General features: G+C 62.1%; 1 protein-coding gene and 1 long non-coding RNA gene across 3 annotated transcripts; both read right to left on the reverse strand.

Annotated features, from left to right (window-relative positions):
• Window positions 1–204: 204 nt before the first annotated feature.
• On the reverse strand, window positions 205–6312 carry LOC114806382. Of its 2 annotated transcripts, none has more exons than XR_003754411.2 (3): window positions 6167–6312; window positions 3138–3339; window positions 205–1208 (listed from the first exon to the last, which is right to left on the reverse strand). It is a non-coding gene; the product is annotated as an uncharacterized LOC114806382 (long non-coding RNA). The 2 variants fall into 2 exon arrangements; XR_003754412.2 differs by lacking the exon at window positions 6167–6312 and adding an exon at window positions 5520–5714.
• Window positions 6313–8288: 1976 nt separating this feature from the next.
• Window positions 8289–11142, reverse strand: TLX3 (T cell leukemia homeobox 3). The gene is made up of 3 exons (XM_029051779.2): window positions 10699–11142; window positions 10021–10264; window positions 8289–8556 (listed from the first exon to the last, which is right to left on the reverse strand). The coding sequence occupies exons 1-3, from the start codon at window positions 11123–11125 to the stop codon at window positions 8346–8348; spliced, it is 882 nt and encodes a 293-aa protein (XP_028907612.1). The 5' UTR covers window positions 11126–11142; the 3' UTR covers window positions 8289–8345.
• Between the last annotated feature and the right edge of the window lie 3243 nt (window positions 11143–14385).

Raw genomic sequence — 14385 nt, forward strand, 5'->3', positions numbered from 1 at the left:
CAAGTGGCAGAGCTGGGATTCGAACTCATGAGCCCTGACTTCAAAGCCCGTGCTCTTTCCACTGAGCCACGCTGCTTCTCCATAGCACCTGCCACCTGGGGAGGCTGACAGAATTAAATATGACCCAAAGGAAAACACAACCAAATGTTTGAATAACCTTCAATTATTCCCAGAATACTAACTGTTTGTGACCTATTCTTTTAATTTCTTATATCGAGAATTTCCCTTAAATGGAAGCATCAGTTGTGCCATATTTTAAAGACAATCTATAAAGATATTTGCAGAAAAAAAATCCACGTTTTTAAGTCCCTGCTACCAGGTTTATAAACCTCTAAATGAGGAAAGTGTGCGTGTGTGCTTCAGCAAGTTAGAATGAGCGATATCCATCAAGTCAATTCAGTGTGCTGCTGAGACGTCTTGGCTGCAGAAATCCTGGACCGTGTACCACGCTCATCCTCACTTTGTGCAACTGAGAGCTGCACTGTAACTCTCTGACACATACCTGGAAGCTTGAAGCTCTGATTTCCCAGGAGATTAATGAAGTGATAATTGTCTCCCGTTTGGACGATTCGAGGGAGTAAGTGAAAAGCCAGTCCGCATTGCTCAAGAGGCGGAATTTTAGCCCGCACCGAATTCAGAAAGTGCCACGGTTCCCCGAGAAACAATGCATAATACAATATACCTGGAGAAGCACGAGTCCCCAGAATACTAAATGAAACGGGTATAAACGCTTTTGGTAGAGTCGGGGAACACCCTGATGTTTTGTACGCTGTTGGCAGTATTTGCATATGGTTTTGTTTCTTTTAAGAGACAAAGCAGGAGACTTGACCGTTGTTTCAGTGGTGGGGTCCACGGTAACTAAATTTCAGATTATTCCAAGTGCAGTTGGAATGGGGTTGAGAATATCCCTTCTTGAAATGGTTTGCATCTGGCTTCCCTTTTCTTCTTTCTGAAACTGAAGGGTCTTCTTTTCCTCCTGGTACATAGAGAAACTTGCAGCGCCACGGGTTACAAAACTCCCGGGAGAAAAGTCAACGGGCTTCAAAAACGTAGCGACCTTCAGCTCTGTATTCAAAAGAGCCGGCTTCTTCTTGCAGCGGAAAACTCAGAGCAGCTTTTCAATCGGCGAAGTTGGGTTTTCTGGGCTGGAATCAATCGCCAGGATCCACGGCAATGACTCAGATGAAGGTCAACCTAAAATTTCTCTGCTGATAGCACAAAATTGGGAGCAGTTAAGAAGTAAGTGCTTTTATACATACCCGAGCTAATGTACTTGGGAAGGTCTGAGCCAAAGAAAGGCAGGGCGACTTAACTCTTTACATCCTGCTGCATCATCGATGTTCGACCGTCTCAGAAGCCCTTAAAAATGATTTAGAGTGTAAAGCGACCAAGTCATCCCTGGAAGAGGGAGGAAAGCAGAGATACAACCAACTTTTCACCTAGCTTTCTAGGGACTACATTCACGGAGAAATATTCAGTCTTCTCTGTTGCATAACTCCACTGAGACTGAACAGGCTCCGTTTTGACAGTGCAGTTAGCTGAAATCTCCTCTATCTCATTTTCCCTGATAGTTGCTGTGTGGATCAGGGAGGAGCAAAGCCACAGAAGCTTCTCTGCCAGGGCCATGAGGGTGCGACGGTTAGAAGCGGGCCAGGGAAGTCCTTTGGGACCTGGACAGACGCCCTCCGAGGTCAATTCCCCCAGCACTCAGTTCTTATCAAAACACAGCTTGGGGTGGTTTTCACTTTAATCAGGATTTCGTTTTCGCATCCCTAACAGCTGAGCCACAGCCACTCGCTGCAGCCCTGAACTTCACAGCACGGAGCCTGAGGTTCCGTACCGGGAGCTCTCCAGATGAATCGGCCGCAATTGCCCTGGACAAGCAATAATGGATAGGCAGAAAACAGTGTTTCCCAATCCTGCTCCCGACTCCTGGAGTAGTAGTCATGATCGCAGTAACTAATAATAATATCTGTTAAGCGCTTACTATATGCACCCCGCACTCTACTAAGCACCGGAGTAGATACAGTACACTCATCAAATTCCGACCCTGTTTCTGATCCGCATGGGGCTCACAGTCTGAGGGGGAGCCAAAACAGGCATTAAATCCCCCATTTTACGAATGAGGAAACGGAGACAGAAAGAAATTAAGTGACTCGTCCAAGGTCATACCACAGGCAAGGGGCGGAGCTGGGATTAGAACCCAGATTTTCTGACTCCCAGCCCTGTGCCCTTTTCGTGGACTGCTTCTCTCGGTGTGATTTGCCTTTGCCTCAGCTACCCGCATAGGCGATATGGGAATAAGGAAATGACAAAGATGGCCTGTGAGTTGCACCGATAAATGAATCATCGGGGGAACGGAAAAACCCATCAGACAGCACTGCCTTCGGATAATCACGACCAACCATACTACCCCAACTCCAGATCTGCTCCAAGATAGGTCCGACAAGCCCATCAAGTTACTCTGCATCAGATGTGAGTGTCAGCAACTCTAGCTGCCATCCACTTAAGTGCCTGCTGGATTGTAAATCACTGCCTCCCATCAGCTTGAGAGACCGTTCTGGTTGGAGTGAGCTAAAGTTAGTGATTCGACGCCTAGATGGTGTTGAAACTATAGGGAGCTGATTGCAGGGAGTACCCGTTATTAGAGAAGCAGAGTAAAGATAGCTGGAACCCCAGATATGAGTCCCAAAACTAGTCAGCCAGATAGATATCCGACGGTCTTCAGTTCAAGCCCGAAGGTTCGGGGTCACTTGCAAACCCCCCAACTAAGGTTAGCCAACTTTACGAGATCAGTGAAAATTTTCCAAGGAGATTGGAGGTGAGACAGCTGAGGCGGGCACGTCTGCCTGAGCCAAGTTTTACCCCTATAGGGTCAAAGCAGCAGCAGCCCTTTGGACTGTGCTGAAATGCTCACTGCGGTCAGACTGTAGGTGCGTCTCGCATCTGCCTCTTCGCGCCTTGCCGTCCCGTGGATCTGGTCACAGCTTCTCACCTGTGTCTGTCAAGCATCTTTGTGCCACTGACCTGGGGACTATTGCCGCAGGGCCCAGGGGTCCCTGTGGTGGGAGGCTTTCCCCCAGAGATCACACCAGAGAGGAAGGGGACTAATGCCACCTAGAGCTTTCAGCGATCACCTTGGTCATCCTCTTTCATCAGCACTTCCTTTTGCGGGGTTCAGTGTAGGCCCCCGGTGTTTGAGGATGCTCAGGAAGGGTGTTCTTGATATTGATTTAATCCCACCAGCGGCAGGTTGTCAGCCTTCCCAGGTGAGAGGGAGGGAGCTGGGGGTAGGAGGCAATATGAACAATCCCGGACCCGTCAGCTCCACCAACATACCTGCCAGAAAATCGATCAATCAATCAATGGAATTTATCGAGCGCTCACTGTGTGCAGAGCCCAGTACTAAGCGCTTGGGAAAGAGGACTATAATAGATTTGATAGATAGACACGGTCCCTACTCCCCAGGACCTTACAGCCTCGAGGAAGAGGTCACACAATCAGTATCGGAATCAGGAGTTTACCACCCGAGAATCCTCCAGCGATCGGGGTTCCCAATGAGAACCATTTACAGACCTCTCTAAACCGTAGGCTAGGGCACTACGTGGACCCACAGACTTGCTCATCCTAGAAAAGTGCTGAGTTCCTGAACAGGGCTGAAAAGACCCCCGACTGGGTCTTTCTGAGCTCTTAGCTCTTGGGAAGTCCACCTTCGGGCTCAGCCTCCTTCAGCTTGCTACCTATTCCAAAAAGCACTGACCCAACCCCCTAAGCTCCATTATGGGCAGTTGGGGGTGATGGGCACGGGGGCCCCGGCGAGGTTCAAGGGTATTGCAGAGCGGACTCGGGGGTAGCAGACGCCGGAAAACCACAGCAAGATCTGCACCAGACACATCACCCCTATCGGACCGGGCCCCGCCTCGCCTCCCTCCCCTCGGGGGAGAGAACAGGGGACAGGTCTGAATGCCCCATCCCTGTGCCGGGGGCGACCTCCCGTTCGTTCAGTCATAATGAGTGGGCACGGTGCCCGGAGAGCAGCCTGGGGCCCCTGCTGGATCCCAGAGCCCTGGGCGGCGCTCCGTTTCCGATCTCGTCCCCTTGGCAAGAACGGAGGGCGGAGGAGACGGATGCGTAATGTGGAGGGCTGTCAGGGCCGCTGCAGCGCTGGTTCCGGCTGAGGCGTCCCGGGGAGGCTCCTGTGAGGTCGCTGACGCTCCTCGGGCCTCCAGCCTCCCCCGTGGGGGGCAAGAGGATACCGGGAAGAAGCTCCAGGTGGCTGCCTCCCCCCAACGCCCAGCCCACCCTACCTAATAAGGACTGATAATTATGGTATTCGTTAAGCGCTTACCGTCTTCCCAGCACTGGGATAGATACAAGTTAGTCAGGTCGAATACAGTCCCCGTCCCCCATAGGGCTCACAGTCTCCATCCCCATTTTACAGAGGAGGTAACCGAGGACCAGAGAAGTGAAGTGACTTGCCCAAGGTCACCCAGCAGACGGGCGGGGGAGCCGGGATCAGAACCCATGACCTTCCGACTCCCAGGCCCGCGTTCCAGCCACCAAGCCACGCTGCTTCTCTACAGCTCTAAATCTAGTGAGGGTTTCTCGCTGGCGCAGGCGGGATTAAGGGGATCTGACCAGGCCCGGGGCCCCGGATCGGAAATGCATCGGCCCGTCGCTCCGGCCCGTCCCTCCAAGGCAGCTCCCAGCCTCCAGGTCTGCAGGAAACAGCCGTCTCCCAGGGACGGGAAGGCTGCGAGCTGTCAGCCCAGCCCCTCGGGGACCCCCCTGATGTCAGCCATCCCCCCCCCACCCCTTCCCCCCGCCCATCGGCCGCCTCTGCCAGCTGCACCCCCGGGCGTGCGCGTCTGGCACTGGTGGAATCCTCCAGTCCCCTGTCTCCTTTCCACCCACGCGGACTTGGGGCTGACCCAGGAGGAGGAAAGGCCAGCGGACGGGGATGGTAGCATCAGGACTTTTTTCTCCCCGAAGAGGAGCCGGGGCAAAACCCGGGTTGTGGTAGTGTGCTCTCCCAAGCGCTTAGTTCAGTGCTCTGCACCCAGGAAGCGCTCCATCAATACAATCGAATGAATGCATGAAAAGCCAAGAAAGTCCAACCTAAACGATTCCCGACGCGCCCGGAGTCCCCTCCGCGGCCAGCGCGGCCCAAGGTTTCGCCCCTGCTCCCAGCCGGGCCCGGAGGGGCCTTCGCACCGGGCCACCGACCTCCAGCCTTCCCCCGCCTCGCCTTCTCCCCACTTTTTCGGGCTCAACGGAGGCCGCCTCTTTCGGGAAACCATAGGAACGGAAACCCTTCCCACCGCGGGACGCAGCGAGGAAAGGACACCATCCCGAACCCACCCCGGGCCAAACGAAAATCGAAAACAATCGCCAATCCAAGCCGACTAAAGCTCGCCGGGCTGGCAGACTGGGGCTGCCGGGGCCGTCGGATGGCGAGCGAGGGGCGTTCTGGTTTCTGGGATGGAAAACAAAGCGCGGTGTCCGTTTCTATCGTTTACCATCTCCATCACGGCAGGATTCAATCGAGAGTTTCATCAGAGATCTCTCCCGCGCTTCTCTGGCGGGACTCCCGCTCTGTCGTCGCCTAGAGGTGCGGGGGGATGCTCTACACACTCACAAAAGCAACGTGCGATCCGGGTTCGCCTCCGCCAGGGTGACCCCAGAAAGGGGCTGAACCCGGTGGAGGGAAAGGTCCCCGGCGGTTTTTGGGTGTGTGGGGGGGGGAAAGGGGCAGGACACGCAAGGGGTAGAACCGGATTTATTCCGAGATTAGATGGCCGGGGGGGGGGGACCTTCCTGGCCCCGCTCCCCCGATGTAACGAAAAAAGGACACCTCGGTAGAGTAAGGTGCGCGGCTCGGGAGCAGGGGGATGAGGTTTAGAAAAGGGATGGAGGAGGGAGGATCTCCCGGATCCCGCCCAGTCCTCTGCCCCAACTCGGACCCGGCGAGGCCCCACTGGCCGGGCCGACCCCTCGGGGCGAGACCCTCGAGGGACGGGGTGGGCAGGCGGGGGAAGACCCGAGGGGGAAGGGAGAGGGAAAGAAGGAAATGGGGAGAGCTGGCGGGGAGCTGGGATGGGAGGGCAGCCCGTTAGGAATTAGGAGGGGCTGGTTTCCCTGCCCCCCAGCGTCCACGAGGGCCAACCTGAAACTCGGTCCCGTTCCTTCCCAGGTCGACCCCGAGGACACCCAGTTCCCGCGGAGTATTTAGGAGTGACGCCTTTTTATCCAAGAGAAGCAAAGCTCCTACGCTCCTGGAAATCGGGACCGGCTCTGGCTAGGCCGCGGATTTAAAGACCCAAAATGAGACATTTGTTTAGAGTTGGAGCTGCCGGGGAGGCGATGACGAAATACTGCGTCACACAGACTCCCCCCCGCCCCCCGTTCCAATGTGACGTCGGTGGGCCCCCCTGGATCGGGGAGGAATGGGGCCCGCTGGCTCCCGGGAGGCGCATCCCTAGGTCGGCGGAAAAGGGGTGTGTTGGGTGAGATGGCTGTCCTTCTGGGTTTTCCAAACCTAGAGGATTTCGGGCACCTCTGCCTCCCCGCGCCCTCGTGTCCCTCCAGTCCGGTTTCGCGTGGGCGCGGGCGGGACTGTCCCCCGGTCCTTCCCCGCCCATCCCGAGACCTCAGCATCTCTGGATCTTCCTGGGGCCCAGGTCGCTTCTCCTTCCCCATCCGTGGGCGCCACCGAGCTGGGGAGCGCTTTGGGATCCTCTCCAGGGCAATTTCCTCTAGGCCCACCCGGGGCCAGGGTGGGCTAGTCAGCGGTCCTGGCCTTGGGCCCGTGCCTGGGGGCCCTGCTTCGGAAGCCGTCTGAGCGGAGAGGAAGGTCCTTTCCCTCCCGGTCCCCGCCCCGGAGAACGCTGACCGCCACCATCCTCCGTCCGAGGCCCGCCGGGGGAGGCCCGGGAAGGCGGGGGGGGGGGGGGACGGTCCGGAGAGCCGAAGGAAGGAAGGGAGCCCCTCTCCCGGCTCCGGACCGATGCCCCTAAGGGTCCCAGGGGACGTCCGGCTCCGGCCCGGTTGCCCCGGTCCCAGGCGTCCCCGCCACCGCCTCCACCGGGACTCAGCCTGGCTGACCGCGGCCCGAGCTGGGCCGGGGAGAGGTGATCCGATCCTTCCCCGGCCCTGCCCCTTGACCCCGCGCTCCCCGGGGTGGCCCACATTTGCCCAGGGTGGCCGGCCCTCGCCCCCGGCCGTCGACACCCGGACTCCGGCGCCGCCGGGGAGAGGGGGCCGGTCCTCGTCCCCTTCGGGAAGGGCGACAAGAAGGGGCCACCGGTGGCCTCTCCCCCTCCCCAAATACTGGTCGAGGTCGTCCGTCCTCGGAGCTCCAAGGGTCGTCTCCGGATTTTCCCATTCCCCCACTCTTGCCCGAGCCCTCCCGGCTTGACCCCAACCCCCTAGGGGGGTGGTCCCGACCACCGGGCCCGGTGGACTGCCCTTGTCCGCGGCCGCCGCCTCCTCCGAGGAACCCGGGAGGGCCGAGCCGGGCGCGCACTGACCTGGGCGCGGATCCTCGCGGAGCCGGGGCTCGGCGGCGGCCCGGGCCGCTCTGATTCGGGCTCCAGGCGCCGGAGGCTGCAAGGTAAAACAACGACAAAAACCACCTGACAGATAATGATAACGATCACAAATAATGAGGCCGACGATGAGGATGGTGCTCTTTCTTTAGCGCTCACTAGGCGCCAGGCCCTGGCCTAAGCGCTGGGCTGGATGCAAGCGAATCCCCTGCAGGACGGACCGGCCGGAGGACCCGGGGCGACCGATCCCCACCGAAACCCAACGGAATGCGATGAAATGCAGTGCGGTGAAGTTAAATGAAATAACCCAATTTTATTCAATAAAAATAAATAAATAAAATTAAATAAGATCACCGAACCCGCGCGGCCAGCAGTCCCGGCCCGGTCCGCCGCCCCCCTCCCCGGCCCCGGGGAAGGAGAGGCGGGCGCCGGTTCCTAAAGAAAACTTTTATTTACAGGTTTGGGCAAAAGTACAAAGTATGATACAGGCGCCCGGCCCCGGGAGGGGGGGGCGGGGGGGGCGGTGAAACATAAGGCGCTTTGTCGGGCCCGGGGCGGGGGCGGCCCGGATTGTGCTGCTGCGCGGAGCCCCGGCTGGTCCCCGGGCCGGACAGGCGGGCAGGGTGGACTCGGGGCCTCCCCGGCTCCCGGGGCGGCGGCGGAGGCGGCGACCCGAGCCCCGAGGCCCGAGGCCCAAGGCCCGAGGCCCAAGGCCCAAGGCCCAAGGCCCGGCCCGGCTCGGGGAGCTCCCGGCCCTGGTCCCGGCCGGGGCAGGAGCGCGCTCGGGGGGGGTCCGGCTCAGACCAGCGAGGTGACCGCCGGCACCTTGGCTCCCTCCTCCTCCCAAGGCTGCAGGTTCTGCAGCGCGAAGAGCGAGGAGTTGTGCAGACACAGAGGGTCCGGCTGGATGGAGTCGTTGAGGCTCTTCTGGAAGGCGTCGTGCTGGAGCTGCAGCATCAGCCTGCTCGCCTGCTGCCGCTCGGCCTCCCGCTCCTCCGCCGTCTGTCGCCTGCACCGAGCACGACACGGGGGTCGGGGGACGGGACGGAGGGGAGGTCAGGGGGGAGCCAAGGAGACGCAGTCCCCGGACCTCCGGACCTCCCCCTGCCCGTCCTCGCCCGGCGCGGAGGAGAGAGGGCAGGGGAACCGCAACTTCTCCCCCGCTGCGGACCCCGCCCCGGGATTTTGCCAGCTCCATCCGGTGCCGGGGGTTTTCCGGGTCGAACCCGGAGCCCAGCCGTCCCCGGCGCCGAGGCCGGAGAGCGGGTCCGGTCCCCGAGAAGGGGCGCGGCGGCCCGCTCGGAGCGCTGGGGACGTGGGGGGCCCCGGGAACGAAACGGGCGAAGGGTCCGCCGCCGGGAGGCCTCCGGCCCGGCGGGGGGGGGGTCTTCATCCCCGCCCCCTCCCGCAAATACAACCACCCGGACCGGGCTCGGGGGCCTGGGTGTCGGGGGCTCCGGGGCGCGGTGTGGGTTCATTTGTTTTCGATCGTTTTCCCCTGTCGGCACCGCGGCGCTGGGGTCGTTATTGTTATTCAACGACGACAAGGATTTCACTTTAGCAACAATAACAACGACCATAACGGGATGTGGTCCTGCCCACCGAGAGCGATTTCTCCTTCCTCCTGCTCTCCGCCGGCCCACGGGCCCGGCTCTTGCTCCCACCCCCTGGGCCTGGCTCTTGCTCCGAGCCCCTGGGCCCGGCTCTTTCTCCCAGCCCCTGGGCCCGGCTCTTGCTCCCACCCCCTGGGCCCGGCTCTTGCTCCGAGGCCCTGGGCCCGGCTCTTTCTCCCACCCCCTGGGCCCGGCTCTTGCTCCCACCCTTTGGGCCCGGATCTTGCTCCCACCCTTTGGGCCCGGCTCTTGCTCCCACCCCTTGGGCCTGACTTGCTCCCACCCTTTGGGCCCGGCTCTTTCTCCCACCCCCTGGGCCCGGCTCTTTCTCCCACCCCCTGGGCCCGGCTCTTTCTCCCACCCCCTGGGCCCGGCTCTTTCTCCCACCCCCTGGGCCCGGCTCTTGCTCCTACCCTTTGGGCCTGGCTCTTGCTCCCACCCCCAGGGCCTGGCTCCTGCTCCCACCCCCTGGGCCAAACCCCCTCGTCCCGCAACGCAATGCGTCCGGGCCTGGTCCCATCACCGTTGGCGGGCGGATCCCGCCGAACCCGGACGGCGAGGACAGGGCGGGGGAGAGGAACGGGAGCGGGGCGGCCTACCGGGACAGGACCGGACCCGAGACAGAGGGACGGGGAAGGAGGCAGAGCGACGGCGTTGGAAGAAGCGCCGAGAGCCGTTGCTGGGGAGGGGAAACTTGCGATGGCGGGGGATGGCGAGGGGACCGGGGCGGGAGGGGATGGGACTGGGGGCGGGAACCGGAGCAAGAGCCGGGGAGGTCGGGGAAGGGGGATGGATAGCCGGGGGTGGCGGGCGGGGCGCGGTGCCCGGGGCCGGACAGGACCGGACGGGGCCTGGCTCACCTCCACTTGGTCCTCCGGTTCTGGAACCAGGTCTTGACCTGAGCGTCGGTCATCTTGAGGGATTTGGCGAGCGCCGCCCTCTCGGCCGAGGCCAAATATTTCTGGCGATGGAAGCGCTTCTCCAGCTCGCAGATCTGCACCCGAGAGAAGGACGTGCGCGGCTTCTTGCGCTTCGGCGGGGTCCGGTTCTGGTAGGGGTGACCGATCCGCCGGGTCACAGTGAAGGGCGTGAGGGCGGCCGCCGCTGCGGAGACACACGAGCACACGCACACACCCCCGGGCCGGTCACAGGGAGCACCGGGACGCGCCCGAGGCCGGGGCAGGGCGGGCAAGGGGTGGCCCTCGCCTCCTCCCGGGGTCCCCAACCCAGTCGGACCGAGGACTCCCGTCCCGGAGCCCCCCGCGTCTCTATTTCGTTGACTTTCGTTGGCCCGAAGCGCCGGGCGGCCGGTCCCCTCTCTACCCCGCGCCCTCGGTGCCCTCGGTGCCCTCGGTGCCCTCGGTGCCCTCGGTGCCCTCGGCCCGGAGCCTCGGACCGACCGAGCGAGCGGGGGAGAGGGGGTCGTTCCCCGGGCCCGACCGGCGACGGGGAGGAGGAGGAGGAGGACGAGGAGGAGAGGGAGGAGGAGAAGGACGCGGGGGAGAGGATGGAGAGGGCCGAAGCGATCCAGGCCTCACCTGTGAACCTGTCCTTGACGAAGCGCCGGCTGCTCTCCATCCAGGGGAAGTTGAGTCCGCCCAGGCTGGGCACGGCGGGCACGGCGGGCATGGCGGGCAGCGCGCTGGGCAGCGGCGGCGGCACGGCCCCGGGCAGCGGCCTGTGGGCCGGCACCCGGATGACCCCGGCGGGGGCCAGGCTCAGGTTGACACTGTAAGATCCCGACTCGTCGAAGGGCGCCCCGAGCCCGGCGAAGGAGGCGGGGAGCGAAGGGTAGGCGGCGGCCGGCCGGCCCGCGGGGGCCCCCAGGTAGCCGGCGCCGTCGGGGCCCCGGGGGGCGGGCGGGGCGGGCGCGCTGTCCTGGTCCGGGCTGTTGAGGATCTGGTCGATGCCGAAGCTGATGGGCTCGTGGGGGTGCGGGGTCTGCGCGCTGGCCGGAGGCTCCATCCTGCGCGGCCGGGAGGGCGGCCGGGCGGCCGGGCGGGAGGGAGGGAGGGAGGGCGGGCGGCCGGGCTGGGCTGGGCCGGGCCGGGCCGGGCCGGGCCGGGCCGGGCCGGGCCGGGCCGGGCCGGGCCGGGCGGGGAGGCGACTGGGTCCCCGTTAGGGCGCAGCCATGAAGGGCCCGCCGCCTCTCCTCGCACTGAAACTTTGCCAAGAGTGCGCCGGCCCGACAGGCTCTGTGTCATCTTTCTTCAACCCAACGCGGACTTGCCGCGGCTAATTTCTCTCCCGCCGCTGCCATTGGCTGCGAGCAACAAGCCTCTCTCCCCTCATTGGCCGCCGCCTCGCCAGCGCGCCCTAATTCATGGAAATGGGAGCTCGGGGACTGTTCCAAGGTGACATCATTTTAACAGACGAACAATAGGTCAAATTTATTAGCCGGGGATAATGGGCGGCCGATCCCGGCGCCCGACCCGCCGCCTCCGAGACCCGAAATCTAACGGAGCCGCGCAATTGGGACCCTTTCACCCGCTCGCTCCTCCGCCGGCCCCCGGCCCTCTCCCAGGCGGGGCGGCTCAGTGAGTCGAGGGCTCGTCCTCTTTGGCTTTTCATCTCACTTTATTTCGTTTCGTTTTCTTTTCCTCTCCCCACCCCTCCTCTGCGCGGGACAATCTGCGGCCTTGAGGGGCGGACACGCCGGGCGCGACAAACGAAAATCCGGAGGCGCAAGGCAGCCGACCCCCCCCGGAGCCGTCCGCACCCCCGGGGCCCGAAGGACGGACGAAAGGACCGACCGGCGGGGGAAGAGGCGGGCCCGGGACAGAAATTTCGATTTAAGTCGGAAAACGCCAAACTCCTCCGGCCTCTTCCCCCACCTCCAACCCCCAACCCCTCCCTCCCTCCTTCCCGCGGACCCCGATCTCCGACCCCTCCCCGCCCCCCAGATGGTCTTCTCCGTTTTATCAGCCGCCCCGTGTCCCCTGGAGAGGAATCGCGGAGGGCGGAGAGAGAAACCGACGGAAACGGAGACGGCAGAGCCCAACACAGAAACGCAGAGCGAAGAACCCCGGACCCGCGTCGGATGAATCGGCTCCAAAGTTTCGGCCTCGGTTGGCGCAGTGAGTTTGGAGACGCTCCCTGGCTCCCGAGCGGGCCCGAAGGCGCAAACTGTTCAATCCGGTCCTGCGCTTTTAATAACAATAATAATAATGATGATGGTGGTATTCTTTAAGCTCTTACTATGTGCCGAGCGCTGTTCTAAGCGCTGGGGGGAGATACACAAGGCGATCAGGTTGTCCCACGTGGGGCTCACGGTTTTAATCCCATTTTACCGATGAGGTGACTGAGGCCCAGAGAAGTGACTTGCCCGAAGTCTCACTGCTGGCAAGCGGCGGAGCCTGGATTAGAACCCACGACTTCTGACTCCCAAACCCGGGGGGGGGGGGGAGGGAAAGGGGCTTTCAGCTGAGCCACACTGCTTTTACTTAGTTCCCCCGTATAGAGAAGCCGGATGAGACCGGGGAGGAGAATCGTCCTAACGGGGCCTAACGGGGTTTGATCGGCCTGCGGCGGTGGGGAAGGCCCGGTCTGGGGAGGGGGACGGAGGAACCCTCCCTCCCCGTCGTCCCCCCTCCCCCAAATAATCTGGGGACGGGGGGGGGGGCTCAGAGGAAGGGGCTTCTTTGGGTCCCCGAGGGGCCGGGGGAGGGGTAAGGGAGAGAAACGAAATCCCGAGTGGACGTGGGGAAAGGGCCTGGAGACTCCGGCGGGGTGGGGGCATTCGGGGTCCGGATCCCTCGGGGAGGGGGTTTGGGTGCGTGAGATTAGAGTTGCGGGCCGAGAGGTTTGTGTGTCACCGAGTGGGTGGGCTGGAGAGTGTCGTCCCCCTCTCCGTCTCCATTTCTCCATCTCCCCCTGCCTCTGTCCCTGGGATGTCTCCCCGTCCCACCTTCACCGACCTTCCCCCTCGGGTGGGGAAGGGGGAGGCCCCGCGCCCTTTGACCCGTCACTGGGCAGGGATGGTCTCTATCCGCGGCCGAATCGTCCATCCCAAGCGCTTACTACAGTGCCCCGCACCTAGTAAGCGCTCAATAAATACCACTGAATGAATGACCCCATTTAGGATGCTGCGATGCGCCGGCGGTGGCGACCCCGACCCGTGGGCGTCCCAGAGGGGGGCCGAGGAGGGGGCCGGGGTCGGGAGGCCATCGGAGAGTGCCGGGCCCCGGGGTCCGAAGGGGAGGGACGGAGGGGGACGGGACCGGCCACAGTGGCGACGGCGGAGGGCGGAGCGTCCCTGACCGGGCCCGGTGGGGGGCGGGGGGCGGGTGCGGGGCGGGACGCGGGGCGGGACGCGCCGCTTTGTTAGAGGAAATTGCAGCTTCATCTGCATAATGGGCCGGGCGCCCGGGGCCATCACTTTATTGCGGCGGCGGCTCTGGGGCTATCAATCCTGGGAGGGAGCGAGGGGGGAAGGGGGGAGGAAGGCTGAGTAATGGCTATCCCCCACCCCTGCACCCCCCCCCCCCATCCCACCCCCGGCCACCCCCCGGCCTGGAAGGAAGAGAAAGACCCGCCCGACGAATGGGGGGAAGGAGCCAGGGAAGCCGCCCATCTCATTCCCCTCTCCCTCCCGACATCTCTCCTCCCCCCTTCTAAGACACAATAATAATAATGATAGTGGTATTTGTAAAGCGCTTACTATGTGCCAGTAATAGTAATGATAATGTTGGTAATTGTTAAGCGCTTACTATGTGCCGAGCACTGTTCTAAGCGCTGGGGGAGCTACCGGATAATCCGGTTGTCCCCCGTGAGGCTCACACTCTTAATCCCCATTTTGCAGATGAGGGAACTGAGGCACCGAGAAGTTAAGTGACTTGCCCAAAGTCACACAGCTGACAGGTGGCGGAGCCGGGATTAGAAACCATGACCTCCGACTCCAAAACCCGGGCTCTTTCCACTGAGCCACGCTGCTTCTCAAGCGTTGTTCTAAGCGCTGGGGTAGATACAAGGTCATCAGGTTGTCCCACGTGGGGCTCACAGTCTTAATCCCCTTTTTACAGACGAGGGTAACTGAGGCACAGAGAAGTTAAGTGACTTGCCCAAGGTCACAGAGCTGACAAGTGGCGGAGTCGGGATCAGAACCCATGACCTCAGACTCCCAGGCCTGTGGTCTTTCCACTAAGCCACGCTGCTTCTCATCCACCCTCTTATTCATTCTTCATTCGTTCAGTCAGTCAAGCGTATTTATTGAGCGCTGACTGCGT

Source organism: Ornithorhynchus anatinus, chromosome X1 (assembly GCF_004115215.2).
Source record: "Ornithorhynchus anatinus isolate Pmale09 chromosome X1, mOrnAna1.pri.v4, whole genome shotgun sequence".
NCBI classification, from domain to species: domain Eukaryota; kingdom Metazoa; phylum Chordata; class Mammalia; order Monotremata; family Ornithorhynchidae; genus Ornithorhynchus; species Ornithorhynchus anatinus.